The 20,835-nt window shown below is 38.2% G+C and overlaps 1 protein-coding gene across 1 annotated transcript in view; it reads right to left on the reverse strand.

The window, feature by feature from the left end:
• The window catches only part of necab1 (N-terminal EF-hand calcium binding protein 1), a 100,470-nt gene extending 81,595 nt beyond the window's left edge, over positions 1 to 18,875 (reverse strand). Inside the window, exons 1-3 of the mRNA XM_052023402.1 lie at positions 18,490 to 18,875; positions 13,313 to 13,337; positions 636 to 744 (exon numbers count right to left, since the gene is read on the reverse strand). Coding sequence (XP_051879362.1) covers positions 636 to 744; positions 13,313 to 13,337; positions 18,490 to 18,588 — 233 coding nt within the window. The 5' untranslated portion in view covers positions 18,589 to 18,875. The remainder of the gene's footprint in view (positions 1 to 635; positions 745 to 13,312; positions 13,338 to 18,489) is intronic.
• Positions 18,876 to 20,835: the final 1,960 nt, after the last annotated feature.

Below are 20,835 nucleotides of genomic sequence, written 5' to 3' on the forward strand. Positions count from 1 at the left end.
GAAAAGGTATTAAATGCAGCTCTGCATTGCTATAAATACATTTTGGTAATATTATTAATTTGTTCCATCTCTCTTGAACACTTTAGTCATCCATTAGTTGGGTACAAATAAACTCTTTTTAAAGGCTATACAAATTAATCACCTTCTATTCAGAATACTCTTAGCATCACACACTTGCAGCCAAGGTAAAATAAAAAACAAAATTCTTTCTACCCTGCCTCAAATTCAAAAAAAATATTTCCCTAATGCAGTACATTTTCCCACATTAATACATCAATAATGAAAGCAAAATACTCTTCCACTGATTAAGATCACAGCTCATGAATTACACACATGTACCCTGATAGCTGTGGAGGAGGAAGATGTATTACATCAAGTACAAGTCATTATAAAGATGTCTTGCTCTCTGGGCAATTGAACTGAACTGAATTTCATTTGAGACACCTGAAAAATAAATTGATGTGTGAAATGCCAACTGATCCCTTCGTAATGATAAATGATTATTTGTTTAAAATTGTGAAAAGTTGCATTTTCTACATTTTGTAACACTGTCAATTTATCTTATCAACTTGTAAATAAATGATAAGAGTTTTGTATTATTACAATAAGGAGAGAGGAAACAGAAATTTTCTTACTCAGTGTGATTGCTATCAATGGTACGAAACAATTCATGCATCTCCTCTGTGTTCAGGACTCCATCTGTAAAATAAGCCTTGAATTCATCAAAGGACAGCTTGCCATCATCTATAAACAAAGAAGAGATTTAGTAGTCAGAATTAACTTTAGTCGCCATCTACACCAACAGTGATATTAAAATATTTCCAAAGTAAATGTGTGCAAAAATTGGCTGGAATGAATCTGGCAAATAATGAATCAATAACATGTACCTGGTGATAATAATCCTTCAAAATGATTGTGTACAGTAATTTAAGACAGATGATTAAAGTACGATAAGTTGACCTGCTTTAAAGTAATAGCAGAGATTGCAGCCTAATGATAATTTAAATTTTGTTGTGGAATGATCCAGGAAAGATGACTGCAGTCATCCTACTTATAGAACGATAGAGCTTAGAAGGACATTCGGCCTGTCATGTGTGCTCAGGCTGCTTGACTAAGAAATCCTATTTACCCCGGAATATCAATAGCATACTAGTTATGCTACTGATCCTGAGGAAAAGTACAAATTCCACTATAACTGCTGGGTACTTAAATAAATGTAACCACATAAATCTGGAATTCTTAAAAAAGCCTGTCTCAATAATCGAAAATGTGAAACTACTGTTTTGTAAAAACCCATCTGGTTCACTAATGATTTTCAGAGAAGGAAGTCTGTGACTTAAATTTGTGCCTACCTTCTTTGCTTTGTTGGACCCGTGTACAATTCCAGACACACATTAACTGCCTCCTCAATTCAGGGGCAAATAGGAATGGCGTATATGTAAATCTTTGGGTTGCAAGTGATGTCCAGATCCCTTGAAATAATTAAGACCCTATTCCTATAATTCCCATCTTTCAGGTATTTATACAACTACCTTTTAAAACTTATTACTCAATATGCTCCCACTACCCTTTCAAATGTGAATTCCAGATCTTAGGTATTGATTGTGCAGAAGAAAAATGTCTCTCTGTGCCTCCTGATAGAAACATGCATGACGATCTCCAACAAAATGTTTTCTACTCTCAGAAGAATCCTAGCTTCTTCAGTTTCTTCATATTACTATATATCATATAGTCTTTAATCGTGGGTACCATTCTAGTAACCCTGTTATAAGCCCTTTCTAAAGTATTACCCTACTTTCTAAAGTGTTTCACCCGGAATTAGCCACAATACTCTCGTTGAGGCCTGGCCAGCATTCAATTAAGATTTAGCATAGCTTCCTTATTTTTAAGTTCAAGTTGTCCATTAATGAAGCCAAGGATCCAATGTGTTAATGGCCTTCACAACTTACTCGATCACATTTATGGATTAATGTACTTACCACTCTAAGTCCCCCATTCCTAAAAACCTTTTAAAATTGCATGAATGAATTTAAACAAAGGAACAGTGGATGTTGCAATATTTGAAATAAATTCAGTTCTGATGAAATGTCATTAACTTGAAATATTAACTCTGTTACTCTTCACACATGGCACAAGGCTTGCTAAGTATTTCCATCTTCTAGTTTATACTTTCAATCATCCTTGCTAAGAAAATACATCATTGTTTGCCGCATCTCTGAATGTTGATTCCAATGCAAACTTTGAAATCATGTCTATATATCCATACCCATATAATTATCAAATAGAGCAGTGGTCCTATTTGATAATGATATGGGTATGGATATATAGACACTGAAAAAAACCTATGAAATACTAGTATTTTTTATAAAAGAAAATAGATCTTGTTTCAAAAATAGATGTTTACTACAACTCTCCTATTCTATACTCAATCCTACATCAACTGTCATTGTCCTGTTATTGCTATGTGTTTTAATTTTTGCTAAGAAGTCTATTTAATGTTGCTTTGTCAAATGCTTTTTGAAGATCCATGTATACATCAATCATACTACCTTTCAGAACATTTTTGGCTACTTCAGCAAAGAAGTTTTCACATGTCAACTTTCCACCACTGGGGAGGCTCAAATAAAGAAGTTCTTTCAATTTATTTTATCTCATAGGACTAGGGGCATTAGTCCAAATTTCTTCCTGACCAGAGCTTTTAATATTTTCCTCAAGAGGCGTTGGGACTTAATAATACTGAACTTGAACCCCACAGAATGCTATAGGATAATGATTAATGCCCACAAAGTCATCTCCTCCACCCTCCCCTTACTGGAACACAAATCACAATCTGGTCTGTTATTTATTCTCTCTCTTTAAGTTCTTGCTCAGTTTTTTTCAATGTGAAAAAGATCTTAGTAGTAGTAGAGAATGGAACACTTTTATATCTCAGAGGTTAGGCACCTAATCTTTAACTACCATATGTTTAAGATTATAATAAGGATCATTTCAACATGCTGTATGCTATATTCTTTCTTTTAACATGAAATCAGAAAACATGAAGGGGGATAGAAAATAATAACTTTACAAACATTGCTAGTTCTAGTCAAGACCTTGAAAGTAGCAAACTGAAATATATTGCAAGGCTCATTGGTCATACAAGCATAAGAAGTAGAAGCTGTAGTTGAAAATTATCCCTTATACCTGCTCCACAAGTGAGATCACAACTGGTCTTTTACCTCAGTAGCAATTTCCTACGCTAAGCCCACACCCCTTCATTCCCTTATCGAAAAATCCATCAAACTCCGTCTTGAATATACTCAGTGACTGAAGCTCTATAGCCCTCTTAGTTAGAGAATTTCAAAGATTCATTACCCTCTGGTCAAAGAAATTTCTTCTCATTTCTGTCTTGAATGGCTGACTCTTTTTTTGAGACTGTGAACCCTGGTTCCAGACACCACGGCCAGGAAAAACATCAACTCTGTATCAACCTTATTAAGACCATAAATATATTATATATTTCAATGAGATCACCTTTCATTCTTCTAATTCAAAAGGCTATAGATTCAGTGTGTTCAATCCCTCTTCGTATGACAAAATGGTGAACGTTTGCTGCGCTCATTCTATCACAAGTATGTACTTCCTTAAGTAGAGACCAAGCCAAATGTGGTCTCAATAGCATGTTATATAATTGGTGAAAGGCATCTCTCTACGCTTGCAATAAAGGCCAAAACACTGTTGCCTTCTTAATTGCTTGCTGAGACTGCATATTAACTTTTAGTTATTCATGTGCAAGGATGTTTAACAGCTGCTAAAAACAGTATTAAGGATCAAACAGATAAAAGTTTAAAGCAAATGTGTACAGCAAGCTTTCAAAAGAACATATACAATGCTTGATTTCAATGCCACTGATGTAAACTCTACAACATCTGTTGCTAGAGACAGACGTTGATTAACATGGGAAGTGTTTGATCTGGTTAATATGAAGAGCATTCAATGCAGACTATTTAATATGAGTCCTTAAATATTTGAGAATAAATGCATGGCTACACTGCTAATTTTGTTCTTGTAATTCACTAAACAGATAGCTTTGAATCTGAGCCATTTGATAAAAATACTGAGAAAGCATTTAACACATACAGGTTAAGATACCTTACATGGATCTCTTTTAAGTAGGTTTTGCCTTAGAGAAAAGTTCAATGTTATTGCAGAAGAAATAAATAGTTGCAACAAAAATGCAAAGTCAGTTTCTGGGGGCAACTTTAGCAATGAAGGAAAGGTAAAGAGTAAAAAGGTAAATTTTAGATTTTAAAAAATGGACAAAAATAATTAACTATTTAGCTCTTGCACAGTGAAAAGAATGAGCACTATGTGTGTGCAGGGGCTGGGACTTGAAGGAATTTCACAAATAAATAATAGAACTATCAACAAAAAGCAGAAAATATCTAACCTGGTCATGTATTGCCAATCAAAGCAAAAGAAGGTGTTGTAGCGACTCACCGTCCGAGCAAGCGAACCGGCTCGGTGGTCGGGTCGCACGTTGTTGGAGCGGCGAGGCCCAAGATGGCGTTGGTCCTTTGTCTTCCCCGAGCGACGGGGAGAACCCACGTGCGGGAAAAGTTTGATGAGGTAGCGCATACGTCATTTCCGTTTCTGGTGGGCGGGAACCGTTCCTCTTAAAAGGCCCGCGCAAAGCGGGAAAATAAATCAGTTTTTGTTCTGCAGCCCACCGACTAGTGTCTTGCTTTCACATCGCGGTAGCAGCCGCTACAGTGTCATCAACAATGGTTTCAAAAGAAACTTATTCAGAAGAAGCCTACTTGCAGATACTCACTTTGGGTTCACTCAGCTTCTGACAACATTTCATCCTTACATAGCACATGGAACATAGAACAGTACGGGACAATAGCACGCAGGAGCATGTCTGTGCCGTCCATGATGTCAACTTAAACTGCACAGCTGCCTGCACTTGGTCTATATCCCACAATTTCCTGCCTATTCATACTTCTGTCTAAATACTTCTTAAACATTGTTACCGAATCTGTTTCCGCCACTTCCCCTGGCAGTGTGTTCCAGGCACCTACCAACCTCTGTGTAAAAAACCTTGCCACATAAATCTTCTTTAAACTTTCCCCCTCTCACCTTAAAGCTATGTCCTCTAGTATTTGACATTTCCAACCTGGGAAAAAGACTTTGACTATCTACCATGTCTATGCCTTTCATAGTTTTATAAACTAATATCAGGTTGCCCCTCAGCCCCTGACACTCCAGAGAAAACAATCCAAGTTTGTCCAACATCTCCTTATAGCTAACACCTTCTAATCAAGGCAACTTCCTAGTGTTTCTCTTCTGCACCCTCTGCAAAACCTCCACACCCTTCCTGTAATTTGGTGACCAGAACCGCATACAATACTCCAAATGTGGCTTAACCAAAGTTTTGTACAGCTGCAACCTTGTTCCAAACATGGGCAGAAATCTGAATTCCACAGATGAGAGTGACCACCTTTGATATCAAGGTGATTCAATGAGAAACACATTTAATCCAGTCAAATTTCACAGAAAGGATGATAATTTTGGAGGCCAAGCTGCCCAATCTCATAGCATCTTTACATGATCTCCTAAAATCAACATTTTCAGCTGTTTCATCATAACTCTCCATTCACCATACAGCCAGTGTTTGCTGATGATCGCAGATTGTTCAACTCCTTTCATAATTCCTCAGATAAAGAAGAAATCCATGCTTAAATATCAATGAGCATGACCTGGACATCATCCAGGCTTTGGCTGATACTTTTGAAGTAAGTTTTTATGCCAGTGCCAGGAAATCACCATCTTCAAGAAGAGGGAGCATAACACCTCCTCTTGATCAATGATACCCACGCAATTAACTCGAAGTTCCTTGGCAGGTCTTATATTATCCCAACATTTATTTAACACCACTGGACCAAGTATCTGGAACTCCCTTCCTAACTGTGCTGTGAGATTACATTCATCACGTGGACATCATCCTTCAAGAAGGTTCAACTTCTCATTCTCAAGGGCAATAGAGATGAGCAGTGAAAGTTGCTCTTACCAGTAATGTTCAATCACACGAGTTTTATTTTTTAAATTATTTTGTTGGATGTAAGCTGCACCAGCAAGGGTTGCATTTAAAGCCCATCCTTAATTGGCCTGAGAAGAATACATTCTTAAATCAAAGTAGTTTGTTCATTGAAGATATTCTTTTAACTTATGAACTGTTGGCCGCGTTTGAGACCTTATGCACAATGCATGTTTAGTGATCACTTCTCATGTAACCTCACTACACAAATGCAACCCTGGACCTAGCTGAGAGCTGCTTTGCTGGTTGCAGAAAAGGTCATGGCGGCACTGAATTTCTTTGCTTCTTTCCAGCTACAAGCAGGGGCATATACAACATTTCACAATTTACTGCGTATTGATGACTTGAAGTCACCATGATTCTCTGTTGCAAAGTTCTCCATTCTTCACCTCTGGGCAGAGCACAAGGCAGCATGCTTGAGGGGCTTTGCCAAGACTGATGGCTTTCCAATGGTGCAGGGAGGAATCAATTTTATTCACATTGACTTGAGAGTATACATTAGAACTCGGAGATCATAACCAATTAGCAGATGGCTTGCTTAATTAATATGCAGCTAGTCTGTGTAAAAAGCCAGAAAATCATGCTAATAAATTTGAGAAATGCAAGGAGTATCTATAATAATAATAATCGTGTTATTTTATCTTGAGGCAATTTATTCTGACTTCAATATTTGATATACCAAACCAGAATAGCTTGATTTACCTTGAATTTGATCTACCAAGCCAAATGGCCTAATTCTGCTCCTATGTCTTGTGGTCTTCTGGTCTTAATAACTTGTGGCTGCTCGGCAACAAGGGCTGCCCTCTAAGAACCTTACTACTAACACTACTGTGGCAGTCGCAAAGCAGAGCTGGGCTGTCATACAGTCAAAGGAAACAGAGCAGATCATCAGTGTTCTGAAGCAATTGCTGCTTGGACTGAACTGGTGCCACCTTCCAATACAATCAATAAGGTGCAAAGATTTGTAGTGGCTTCCTTCTTCCTGTATAACCTGGCATAAATGTGGACTCATTTGGCAACAAGAGGAAGAGGTGGAGATGATAAAGAACGAGTAGGGGAAGGAAGAGGAAGAGGAAGGCCAGAGGGAAAACAATAGCCTTTTTCTGACCAGGTAGGGAGAGATCTATTGACTTGACAACATTTGCCAGTAAAGATTTTCCTTGAAAGCAGTTGCACTATTGGAAATATTTCACACTTCTGGGACACATGACAGTATACTGGTCATAACTCAACTCTACCCTTTTGTGGGTATAGAATACATTCAGCATGAACAGCAAGAAGAATGCAAAAATGATTCATTATTGCCATGTTCAGAAAATGTTGTCAGCTAAATATCCAGAATTGTTGTTCCACCAAGAGAAAGCAGCTATTCTGAAGCAGTTTTATGAATGTAAGAACACCCAGAAATCAAGCAAGAGCAGTTTATTTGGTCCCTTGTACCTTCTCCACCAGTAATAAGATCATGGCTGATCTTTTACTTCAGCACCACTCTCACATCAAATTACCACAAGTTTGTCTGGTTGACTACAACAGACAAGCATTTGGAGGACATTGTGAAGGAATGTAAGCAATGCCAACAGCAATGGAAGAATCCCCCTCTTGTTCCTTTCAACACATGGCTCTGGCCAAACAGATCATGGTCGAGGATATATATTTGATTTTGCAGGTCCATTTATGGATGAAATGATCTTCATCATAATAGATGCATATTCTAAGTGGATGGAAGCAGTTCCTGTGACTCTTACATCTTTGTCGAGATTTAAAGTTGAGAATGATCTTCATTGCACATGATCTTCCAGTTACTTGTAACAGACACGGAATCAATTTCATTAATGAGGAGGAATGGAGTTAAGCACAGCTCTGTACACCTGGCCTCAAATGTGTTGGCAGAAAGATCAGTTCAAACTGTGGAAGCTGGACTGAAAAATATGCCAAAAACTGAACTTGAGACAAAATTGCACAGTTCTTATTTCACTATCAGAAAATACCAAATACAACAACAGGGCAGATTCTACTGAATTATTAATGGGCTGAGATGACAGAACACAGTTAGATTTGATGAAGTCAAAGCTTAGGCATTGCACTCAGGCTTTCTGGCAAGCCAATAAATATACCAATCATTTCATTGCGCCATTTGTCACCATGAGGCACCTTCCCTTATGGTGTAGGCCTGGTTCAATTATTGCTTGTCTGGCACTCCTGAAATGCAGAAGAACTAAAATAATGTTAAGGCTGCAACAATGTAGGTGGGATCTGAGAACAAAGTCCCTTTGCAATTTCCACCTGATCAAGTGAGTGTGGGCTAATTCCACGCTGCAAATTCCTTATTCATTCTCCATGGCCGTTCCATTTCCCCAATCATGCCTCTGGATTATTCCTGGGGTTAATGGAAATGACCCACTCTGTCTTACACCTAATTTATTCAATTTTTCCATATCAATTTATCATTCATCACTTTCCTTTTTATTCCTCATTATCCAATGCAAATTGGAAACAATTATGGCTTTTGCCTCCAGAAACATCTCATCACATTACTGGACATGTGCTTCAGAACTAATTGTAGCTCTAACTAAGCTATTCCAGTACAGCTGCAACTCTGGCGTCTAACAGACAATATGGGGAATTCCCTGTTGTATCTCACCCATTAAAAAAGAACAAATCCAGATGCTGACCTGGGTGGAGCTAAAGAGTCACTTGGAGTCTCTAGCAATTGAGGCTATTTTAACCACTAGACCCAATGAAATTGAATAAATCTTTTTAAGACCATATATGGGTATTAATTGGGTGGCCCTTAACTGAGGATTGAGAGATAGAGCTAAGCACTTGAAAAAAGATGCACACTGGAATGGGAAGAGAGGGGTGAAAAGACAGAAGACCATATCATGTTTGAGTCAGGGGGTTCCAAAGATAAAGGGCTGTGAGCTATGCTTGATGCTAAGTATAGAATGTTGTACTTAAACTCTCAAACTTTTATACACACAAATGGTTGCTGCTCATTTTGCCTTGTCCAAGAACTGCTCCAGTCTTACAAAACATGGAACAAAGAGATGGTTTCCAGAGGTCATGTGACTGAGTGGGACATGAATGAGCCCCTGGTAAAAGTAAAGACAATGAGAATCAGGAGGTAAACTCTTGAGTAGCAGAGACTTGAGAAGCACAAAGAAAGATGGCTATATTTGTGAGGAGCCCACAGGTATCCCAGCCCACAGATATCACTGTAGGAGTGCCTCAGGTTAGTACCTTAAGCCAATCACCTTCAGCTACTTCATCAGTGACCTTCCATCCATTATGTCAGAAGTGGAAATGTTCACTTATGAGTGTGCATTGTTCAATTCTATGTGCAGCTTCTCAAATAATGAATCAATCCAAGTCTACATGCAGTACGATCTTCAAGCTTGTGTTCATAAGCATGAATTAACATTTGAGCTACACAAGTATCCAGAATACAGATGCTTCAGATGTGACAGAGGTACAGGTAAGCGAGGAGCGGGTGTTGCCTTTTTCATAAGGGAGGACATAACAGCAGTATGTAGAGATGACATTCTTGGGGGATTGTCCAGTGAGGCCATATGGGTAGAATTAGAAACAAGAAGGGAAGGGTCACTCCAGTGGGGCTGTATTATAGACCTCCCAATAATCAGAGGGAACTGGAGGAGCAGTAGTGTAGAGAAATTGCTCATAGTTGTAAGAATAATAGGGTTGTATTAGTGGGAGATTTTAATTTCCCTGGTATTGACTGGACTACTCAGAGTGTTAAGGGTCTGGACTGGGTGGAATAGGTAATATCTTTTAATTATAGCATTCTGCCTCTAACTTGTTTACCAAGCAGTCAGTGTGCAATCTTTTCTAATCCTTGTGCTAAGATTGCAAAATTGAGATATGTACTTATCAGAAATATTAATAGCCAATCCTACAACAGCGAATCCAGCAACATCATTCTGATTAATTCCACTTAAAATGTCTTCTGACAGAGCGTCTAACTTGGACTGAACCTTCTGTCATTTCTTGGATAACTGATTATAACATATTCATTATAAAGGCCATTTTAATGGTGATTTTGATTTTTTCTGCAGCATGAACATCAGATGGAGGAGGTATGCAGAATGAATTCACTCCGGAGCAGCTCTTCCATGAAGTGGGACAAATGTGTGTTGTCCTTTATAGCATAAAATTGCATCTTTCCTATTGGGAAATTATTCAGAATGTGTGGAAAGAGAAGGCAGAGAAGAGAACTTGGGTGTAAGTTTTGCCAGGCTCAGATTTGTGAAAGATAAATACAGAGAAAACTGCACACAATTAGGAGCCTCTTCTCAATCTGTTACACATTGACAAGATCCAAAGAAGTCTCACAACCTAAAAGTTTCTTTCCTAGCTTCACAAGCACAATACTGCAGCAGGCTGCATACTCTAGCTAACACATAATATTTAAAATGTAATTGCACTCAACCATTTTAAAAGAAGTAATCCCAAAAGGAATTTCCAAATAAAGAAAAATCAATGCATGGTACATATTCATTCATTCACCTGGGATAAAGAATTGGCACTTGAACATGATGGCAGACACCCCTCAAACTTACATCTTTTATGTCTGCAGGGCAAGATAGTGAGCAACAAGACTGAAGACCAAAAAAAATGTTAACTCCCCTCTGTAATAGATCTAACAGTACCAATCTGTAACATAGCATTTTCCCTAAATTTGTGACTTTAATGAAATGGCAGTTAGTTTAAGATAAATTAATTTATCACCAGTTAATGGATCCCCTCCCCCTTCCCACCGCCCAAAGCAAACTCCATTCCCCAAGCCATTGGTTCCACCACCATCCAAGGCCATTGTTTCAAGCTAAACTAATGTTTGCTCACAGTTCATTAGCCTTTCTGATTACTTTTTGAAACTAACCAATACAAATTAGTTATTAAGACCCTAATTTAAAAATGCTCAGTTTGATCATCTTTGTTCAAAATGGATGAGCTCAAACCAATCTCCACTTAAACCAAAGTGCAACAGCTTTTCCCGACTCATCCAACTTATCCTCAGACTATTTTAGATTTTATCATGTGTATGAGACATATTGAAACTGGTCTGGAAGCGTGTGATCTCAAAATCTAAGCAGACTCGGGTGTGGTCAGTACAAGGATGGAGTTAACACAAGAATACCATGAAGTAGTTTTTAATTAGAGAGCTCCCAGGTCGTTGCACAATAATTACCTGATTTGCAGACATGCTGCAGAATCTAAGTTGCCTAATTTATGTCAGGACTGACTTTGACTTTCTGTGTATGAGACAGTTTAAATTATTAGTCACATAGTAAAAGTGTTGCTTGGAAAGTGTGATCGTAATCTGACAGAATTTTACTCTTGACTCCAAGAATGATGTATTTAAGTTTGAAACTAAATTTAATTTTGAGGGGCTAGTTGATTAAGGTAGATTGTGAAATTAGATCACTTCTTCTTAGGCAGTCCTTTTAGGTTGAGGATGACTTGCTTCTATTACAATGCTGTGGGTCTTGAGGTAACTGATGTGGGATTTGTAGACTCTGCCACAGTGAAGCTTGTTCAGGCAGGTGGGTGATTGATTGGAATATCGTGTGCTCTTCCACTGCTTGTGCTTGGCCTCCATGTGTTTCTATCAGAGATTTTTGGTCCCGTCACAAATGCTTCTGTGCCACTTTGTCTGTCTTTGGGACAGAAATTTGCACGTCGTGAGTATGTTAGGACGTATGTGGTATGTGGTATGAGTATGTGGTATGGAGGATATTAGAATAAAGCAAGATGTTTTTAATGTCATCAAACCAATAGTAAGCCTGAGGATTGGGAAAGTATCAGAAACCAGAAAAGGATGTTAAAGTTAGAGAAGAGAAAACTAATGTAAGCTAACTAGAAAAGGAAAACAAAACAGATTACAAAACCTTCTTCAAATTAATGAATGCAAACTCGAATTTCCTAGAACAGAGACAGGAGAAATTATCTATTAGTAATCACTCCAATCCCTAATGAATAGCTACTGTAGAAAATTGTGCTGTCATTTCTGTTTAACCAAAAGTAAAAAATTACAAAATCTTTTCTTGCCCAAAAAGAAATGTATTAATTCTTTATTTCATCCTTGCAACAATAATATTTGTATAGTTCTAATATAAAAGACAACTTCATTCACAGAGATGTAAACAAAAAGAAATAAACATGAAATAAAGCTATGCTTGGGAATGCTATCCAAGAAGATGGTTCAAGAAGTAGATTTTAACAGACATGGAAGAAGGTAGACAGGAAGGGATTACATAGGGAATTCCTAAAGAGCAAGAGGATGAGTGTGGTGAAGGATATATTTCTGGAAGTTGCAGAGATAAGTAGGGGCAATGCTATGGAAGGGAATTTAACATGAGATTAAAGGTTTTAATTTTCAGGTGTTCAGAGTCGAGGCAGTTCAGCAAAGGCAGCAGTGATCAATAAGCAGACCACAGTGGGGCTTAATTTGGACAGTTTTGATAAATTGAAACTTATAGGTGGAAAATTAGAGTTTGGACGGTTGACAAAGGTCATGAGTTTGGGAGATGCTGTTGAAGATCCTTTGGAGAGTTGCCACAGTTCATTTTGTTGATAGTGCAAATACATCAGTAATAGGGAGAGGGAATGTTTAGGGTGATAGATGGGTTGTCAATCAAATGTGATACTTTATCCTGAATGACAGTATCAATCTCATGAAAAGTTGTTGGAGTTATGCTCTTCCAAGCAAATTGAGGATATTCCTTACATATCTGATTTCATTTTCCTAGACAGTGGCAAAACTCTGAAGAGTCTGAAGGAGAATCATGCTCAAGTATACCCAGACTCTAACCTGCTCTTGTAGCCACAATGACTAATCCAGTTAAGATTTTGGTTAACGGTAATCAATCTCCCCCAATGTTGATGGTGGGAAATTTGAAGGTAACGATACTATTGAATGTTAAGGCTGGTTAATTAAACTCTTTTCTCGTTGAAATTGTTAATTCCACCGTTCTCATCAGACTTGAATGTTACTTGCCGCGTATCAGCCCAGGTCCAAATGTTGTCCAACTCTTGAGCTGAGAAGTTGCAAGATTATACAAATTAGGGTTATATTCCCTGGAATTCTGAAGTGAAATGGTTGTTTCAAGATCAATGTTTCAGGATATCAGGGGAAACTGATAGTGTGACAGAAAGAAAATATTTCCTCTGTTTGGAGAACTGTTAAAAATAGACTTAAAACTTCATAACTCTTACCATTCTTGTCAGCTCTTCGTAAGATCTGAAATGAATCATACACAAAAATGTACCATCAGTGTCATGGCCAGAGTAATAAGCTTTTAGTGAAGGAACTCAATGTGAAAAAGTTGTCAATTAATGAAATGACTGAAAATTATTCATATTTCCTGCAGATGAATCATCTTTGTTAGTCATTTTTTCTAGTGCAGATGATTTTTGAATATCTTAGCACATTATAGATTACATTAAAAAGAAATATGCTGGACAGAGGTTCAATTAGATTTAGAAATTTGACACTAAATTACTTAGGTTCATTCCGGTACTGCACTTCAAAATCAGCTTAGCTAGTTGAAATTAATCGCTATGTCAAAAAAAAAGCCACCTAAAAAGTTACATTCTAAGTAAGCCTTTTTCAATTTTTAATTGAATGACTGTTTTTCCAACTATACACAAATTGTATTCTGAATTAGAAATGAAAATATGAAAATCAGTATGTCAATTAATCTGATCTAAAATTCCAAGCATGCTTTGGAACAGTGATAGAATACGTAGAACAGTACAGCATAGGAACAGGTCTTTTGGCCCACCATGTCTGCTCTGACCATAATACCAGTCTAAACTAATCCCATCTGCCTGCACATGACACATATCCCTCTATACCGCACCTATTCATGTGTCTGTTTAAATGCCTCTTAAACATTGCCATTGTATCTACTTCTACCGGTGCATTCTAGACACTTACTGCTCTCTCTGCGAAAAAGTGCTTTGCAAATCTAGTGTTTGACATTTCCGCTCTGGCAAAGGCTACTCTATCTATGCCTCTCATAATTTTATAAACTTCTATCAGGTCACCTCTCAGCCTCCAATGCTCCAGGGAAAACAATCCAAGTTAACCCAACCTCTCCATGTAGCTAATATACTCCAATCCAGGCAACATCCTCGTGAACTTCTTTTGCACCCCCTTCAAAGCCTTGGCATCCTTCCTATGGTGTAGCGACCAGAACTGCACGCAATACTCAAAATGTGGCCTGACCAAAGTTTTATACGGCTGCAACATGACTTCCCAACTTTTATACTCAATGCCCTGACCAACGAAGGCAAGCATGTCATATACCTTCTTTGCCATGTATCCACCTGTATTGCCCCTTTCAAAGAACTATGGACCAACTATGGACTCCAAGATCTCTCCGTACATCATTACTCCCAAGAGTCCTGCCATTTACTATATATTTCCTCTTGCATTTGACTTCCCAAAATGTATCACCTCACACTTGTTTAGATTAAACTCTATCTGCCACTTCTCCACCCAAAGTTCCAACTGATCTATATCCTTTGACAACTTTTCTCGCCATCCACAACTCCACCAATTTTTTTTGTCATCTGCATATTTTACTAATCAGACCACCAACATTTTCATCCAAATTTTTTGTACATATATTACAAACAACAGAGGTCCCAGCACTGATCCTTGTGGAACACCACTAGTCACAGACCTCCAGTCAGAAAAGCACCCCTCTACCACAACTCTTTCTATGAGCAAGCTAATTTTGAATCCATTTATCACCTCATCATTGATCCCATATGACTTAATCTTCTGGACTAACGTACATTGAGGGACCTTGTCAAATGCTTAACTAGAGTCCATGTAAACATCATCCACTGCCCTACCCTCATCAGTTATCTTCATCACTTCCTCAAAAAACTCAATCAAATTTGTGAGACAGGACGTATGCTGACTATACTTAATAACCATGCTTTTCCAAATGCAAGTAAACCCTGTCATTAAGAACAATCTCCAATAATTTCCCTATCACCGATGTAATTTTGTTTTAGAAAATGGTTGTGAATTTATGTTTTGATTATGATTTTGTATTTATATAATACCCTTTACAACCTCATGATATTCAACTGCTCTTGAAGTATTATCACTGTTCTAATACAGAGAGATGGAACAGCCAAACTGCAAAATCCACAAACAGCAATGAAGTAACTGTCCGTAATAATTTTGTGGCTGATGATCGAGTGATTGAGTTTCCACCAAGATATAATAAGAATATCACAGCTTTTCTTCAAATAGGGCCACGAAAGATGAGAAAGGGCCTTTGTTTAATGTTTCATACAAATTTGGCACTCAATCAGTGTAGCACTCTAGCTACTGGGCTGAAGTATATGCCCAGGTTTCAGAGTTATACAGCATGGAAACAGGCCCTTCGGCCCAACTCGTTCATGCCAACCAAGGTGCCCATCCAAGCTAGGCCCATTTGCCCACGTTTGACCCATAACCTTCTAAACCTTTCCTATCCATGTATCTGTCCAACTGTCTTTTAGAAGTTGTTATAGTACCTGCCTCAACCACTTCCTCTGGTGGCTCGTTCCATATACATATCACCCCTTGTGTAAAAAAAAGTTGCCTTTCAAATTCCTATCAAATCTTTCCCCTCTCACCTTCAACCTAGGCCTCCTCCTTGTTCTTGATTCCCCAACTCTTTGAAAAGAGTGCATTCACCGTATGATTTATACACCTCTATAAGATCACCCCTCATTCTCCTATGCTCCAGGGAATAACATTCTTGCCTGTCCAATATCTCATGTTTGGCCCAAATCTCTCCAAACCTTTCCTGTCCACGTTACCTGTCTAAATGTCCTTCAAATGTTATATTTGTACCTGCCTAACATTTCCTCTGGCAGCTTCCTGATGACCAAGGTTAAAGGGCAAGATCAGGTACAACTGTCATGCCCCCTGTAGGTCATTCTCCCAGACAGGAACAGAATGCACAGAACATGGAAAAGGTCCATTTCAGACCTTCAAGTCTATACTAAGACCCTAAGACAATAAGAAGCAGAATTAGGCCATTCGGCCCATGAGTTTTTTTCAATGCCATTTAATTAATAGATCAATGAGGGCAGTCAGGGAGGAAGAAAAAACAAAAGAATATGCTGGAACCTCAAGGTGCAGAAACACAACAGCCAGTTTTTTTATTTCATCAACCCCATAACTTTCTGAGTCAAATATAAGAGTACAGCCCATGGATCCCACTTGCTGCAGTTACTTCAGCTCAAGGCAGAGTGCTGAAAAAGCTGGATCTCTGCACTCAGGTGACAATCTGCAATGAGTTCTCAGTGGTGAGGCCCCACACCTCTTTAATGGGTTGCAAGGTCACCTCCGTCCAGGCATTGTAATAATTATTAAATGTCTTTGAAATTCAGAACATTTAGGGACTTTTAAAATCACTTTAAATAATTAAACAAAAATTAAATTAATTAAAACAATAAAATGAAATCTAAAAAAGCAAAGAAAACTGAGTTTACCTTATCTACTTTTTCCCATCTTAATGGCCAGAAATTCCATTCTAACAAAGCAAACTCCAGTTTTATCCCAGCAATGGGGGAAGGTGAATTCTTCAGCCACATAGGAGGGAATCCACTACTGTGCTTGCTTATTTTATCTGATTTCTAGCAAGGCTGGAATCCGTGGTGAGACAAACATTTCATGTTGATAAATTTTTACCAGAATTGGAAGGAGTTAGAAAATAAGTTGCAAAGGGGTATGTCTACAATAGGGTGGAGCACAAGAGAGACTGAATGATGGAATGGTGGTGATGTCATCTGAGGCCCATCTTCCTTTCCCTTTCATTTTCAACAAGGAACATTCCTTTTGCATCTCTGCCAACCACTCCCCCGATACAGTATTTTCCCATGCAACTGCATGAGATGCAACACATGCTCATTTATCTTTTCCCTTCCTACATCCAGAGACCCAAAAAATCCCTTCAGGTGTAGATTTCATCATCAGTTTTTCATCATGGCAACCTTGGCCTCTCCCCATTGGAGATATTCCTGAAGCATTTATTCTGTTTTCACTTTCCACAGATGCTGCCTGACTAGAGAATATTTCAAGCATTTTCCGTTTCTATTGCAGATTACCAGCATCTGCAATAGTCTTTGAACTATGAGAAAACTGCCTAGGTTAAGGTACTTGCACATGCAAATTTCACTTCAGGGCCTCTATTCAGGAGCAGGACCCTCTTCTCCTGAAGGTTCTCTAAAGCAAGTACTCAGCAGTAATTTCCTAGTGGTCCCACTGCACCTGCAAATTCGTCATTGCTACCAGAAAATGTATTTAAACCCACATAGACGTTGAATCCATATACTTAGGATCGATCATGTGGCTCTTCACTACACTATCTACTGTGTCTCAATTGCCATGTAAAGTGCTACAAACGAACCATCTCAGACCAGTATTTCTGAATTGATAACTCCTAACATTCTTCGACTGTTTTACCTTGTACTACCTTAATACACTGTTGCAATGAATTGATCTGTATGAACTGTGTGCAAGACAAGTTCTTCATTGTAACTCGGTGCATGTGACAATAATAAACCAATTTAAATGTTTTCACCTATCGTTGCTGTTTTCCCTTAGACTTCCCAAAACGAATGAGAGCCTATCCTAACCATATGGGAGCTGGGATCTTAAAACTGAAAAAAAACTATTTATAATTCCAAAAATATAGTTTTAATACGAAGGAATTCTTACTTCGGTTCAAATTTTTTTATAATGAGCCTGTTTAATTTGCACCTTTACGTGAGTAGCACTGGGTCGTTCTTTCCAATTTAGTCGAAATAGATCCAGCGGCTGCTAACCGGGAGGCAGCCCCAAGGGCTGATATCCTATAAGGATTTTGTAAATAATGTGAAACCAATTTTTCTTTCGACCTCTTGATTCGTTTTTCTAAAAAAAACACTGTAGCATTAACGTTGGTGCTTTAGCAGATGCAATTAAATCTCCAAATGTTTGACTGAAAAAAATACAGATTCAAATGTGGCAGCAATACCAACATTTTACTGAGGATATTTCCATCCGCTATTCTCGGCAATTCAGAACAATTTGTTCAAAGTACTTCTTCATCGCAGACTTCAGCATTTCTATTTCAGAGCACTAATCGCTCCAACACCCTTGCATATTTTTAAAGCATTTTTTTCCCTGAAAGTACAAACCCCAGTTTCTCATCTCGCTCCTACACGTTCGCACAACTATTTCTTACTGCACAATGGACGTTTCACATACGCGGTCCCAAAGTGCGAGGAAATAAACTGCGGACAGCTTCTGTTGCAGTTGCTGGCTTTAACTCAGGCTACCTCTCAATAGTCGTGTTAGGCTGATGATATCTTGAATAATTTTGTTAAATACTCACGTCCAGGAAAATCGACATGCCTCTCTTCAGCTGAAGCTGAGATGTGGTATCACAATTCGATGCTTGTTTTGGAAAGGGATGCGTTTCCGGGCAAGCCATGGTTTGATAGATTTACTATAAACACAAATTTGATGACTTTGTTCTTCTGAAATGAGGGCGGATTAATTATTAAGAAATCTTGCAGATGTCTTTCTGGAGGCTGTCTCTGCGGTCCGTCGCTGCTCTGCCTGTGTTTTGATCTGAGCAGGTTGCTGCTGTTTGGATTCGGGGCCGTGCGGTCACACGCACACACTCATTCACAAGTCGAAGCCCCGCAGAGAGACGCTTACGCGCTCAACCCCCGGCAGATCTGAGCACAGATACCGTCAGCTCCACACAGCCTCCGCTAAAACACACAACACACACACAGTGGAACTGACCGGGGACTTTCCTGCGAAAACATCTTCTGCCCTTTCACCCCTGCTTTTCTTCATTTCAAGATTCACTTTCTCCCGCTTTAATTTGATCTTCCGTTTTATTTTATAATCTGATTTGCTCCTTGTTCTTTTAGGTTTTTCTTGCATTTTTCTTTCCTTTTTCGAGTTGCCTCCACTTGTACATCTTCCCAATTTTGAAGTCAATGCAAATGAGAATCTGAAGTGCCCAATTTACAGCTAAATCCGTATTATTCGTTTGGCAATATCTCCCAATGTTAGATAAGGGGCCCTTGATATAAAGCATGAAATCAATATCTAAACGAAGCTCAAAAACGTAATAATTTCATTTGCTGGTACTGTTCAAAAATTTTGAATATTCGGTTGTAGCAGTATCATTAAATCTAGGCAAATGAAACTGAATCTGCACCATATCAGGATTATAAATGAAATCACATTCGTGAAAAGTGAGTGTTAAATAGAAACGACTCCAACACCCAGTTGCACGTTCTGCAAGAAAAGCCATAAAAACATTCCCAGCGAATAGAACCATTCCAACTCCTTCCATGGAATATTTCTGACTCATAATTCCCAGTTCTTCATTTAGGTCTTTAAAATCCATTTGGTGGAGATTCTTATTTCTCAGACAGTGGAACAGCACTAACCAGATTCCAGTGGTTAAAGAGATAGATGGGTTACAGATCAGACAAATCCTCACACTGGAGATAAGTACGTCCAAGCAAGAGGCATCTGGATGTTTTCACGAGGCCCTGCTATTTCTTTCAACAGAATTTACCAAAATAATCACCAAAATGCTGTGGAAAATTTACAGAACATCAAGCTTAAAATACATTGAGCGCAAATTGAATTTGTTTCCTAAATGCAATAGTTTAAAAAGACCTAATAAATAGGTATCACCCCTCAGATCAAATTTATCTGCTTTGCAGGTTTTTACTAATGGGTCCATTTGCTTGTCTTCATTTTGTCCCTTAAGGGTCCTTCAGGGTACAGGTAAATTTCAAAATGTAGGAAGTGTGGGCTGAACTAAGCCATATGTTCCCTTCAGCCTCCTCCACCATTCAATGGTTTAAAAGAATGGGAGATATCTTCAGTATTTCATTTGTTCAATAAGGTCATCTCCCATTCTTTCAAACTCCAATGAGTAAAGGCACAATATTTCCTCATTATACAACACCATAATCCTACTGAAATGTATTAGAACTGGCTCTAATGCAAGTGTACCTCCCCCCCCATTGAATAAGACAAAAAATGTTCCTGTGGTCTCATCAGCACCCTGTACAGTTGTAACAATCCATCTTTTTTTTACTCCAACCCACTTGTAATAAATTCTAGTTACCTTTACTGGATATACCCGCATGCTGAGACCCAGCATTGATTTGCACGACAACACACTAGTTACAGACAGCAAATACAATAATGACTCATTTATCTCCAATTTTTGTTTTCTGTTTGTTAGCCAATCTATGATCATATATTAATCCCAAAACCATGAGCCATATCTTGCAATATGAAACCATATTTTGCATGCCATTTTATAGAATGCCATTTGGAAATCCAAATACACCATATCTACTGGTTTCCCTTTATCTACCATTCTCAAAGAACACTGATAAACTTGACAAATATGATTGCCTTTTCATAAAACAATATTGACTCTGCTTGATGGTATAATCATTTCCAAAGTGTCTACTACTACTTTCTTAATGAAAGGTGCTAGGATAACTGGCCATAGTTTGCAGTGAAACAGTGTTACATTTTCTGTGGTTTCCTAGTTTCCCAATTTTAATTCTATACAGTTGTACAAGTTAATTAATTGTAGATAATTGTATAAGTTCAATTTGTACAATTTGTTAGCATTTATATTTATTGCCAATTTATTCTCATAATTTATTTTCTACCTTTTTTTAATCAT

This window comes from Pristis pectinata, chromosome 9 (genome assembly GCF_009764475.1).
Source record: "Pristis pectinata isolate sPriPec2 chromosome 9, sPriPec2.1.pri, whole genome shotgun sequence".
NCBI lineage: Eukaryota > Metazoa > Chordata > Chondrichthyes > Rhinopristiformes > Pristidae > Pristis > Pristis pectinata.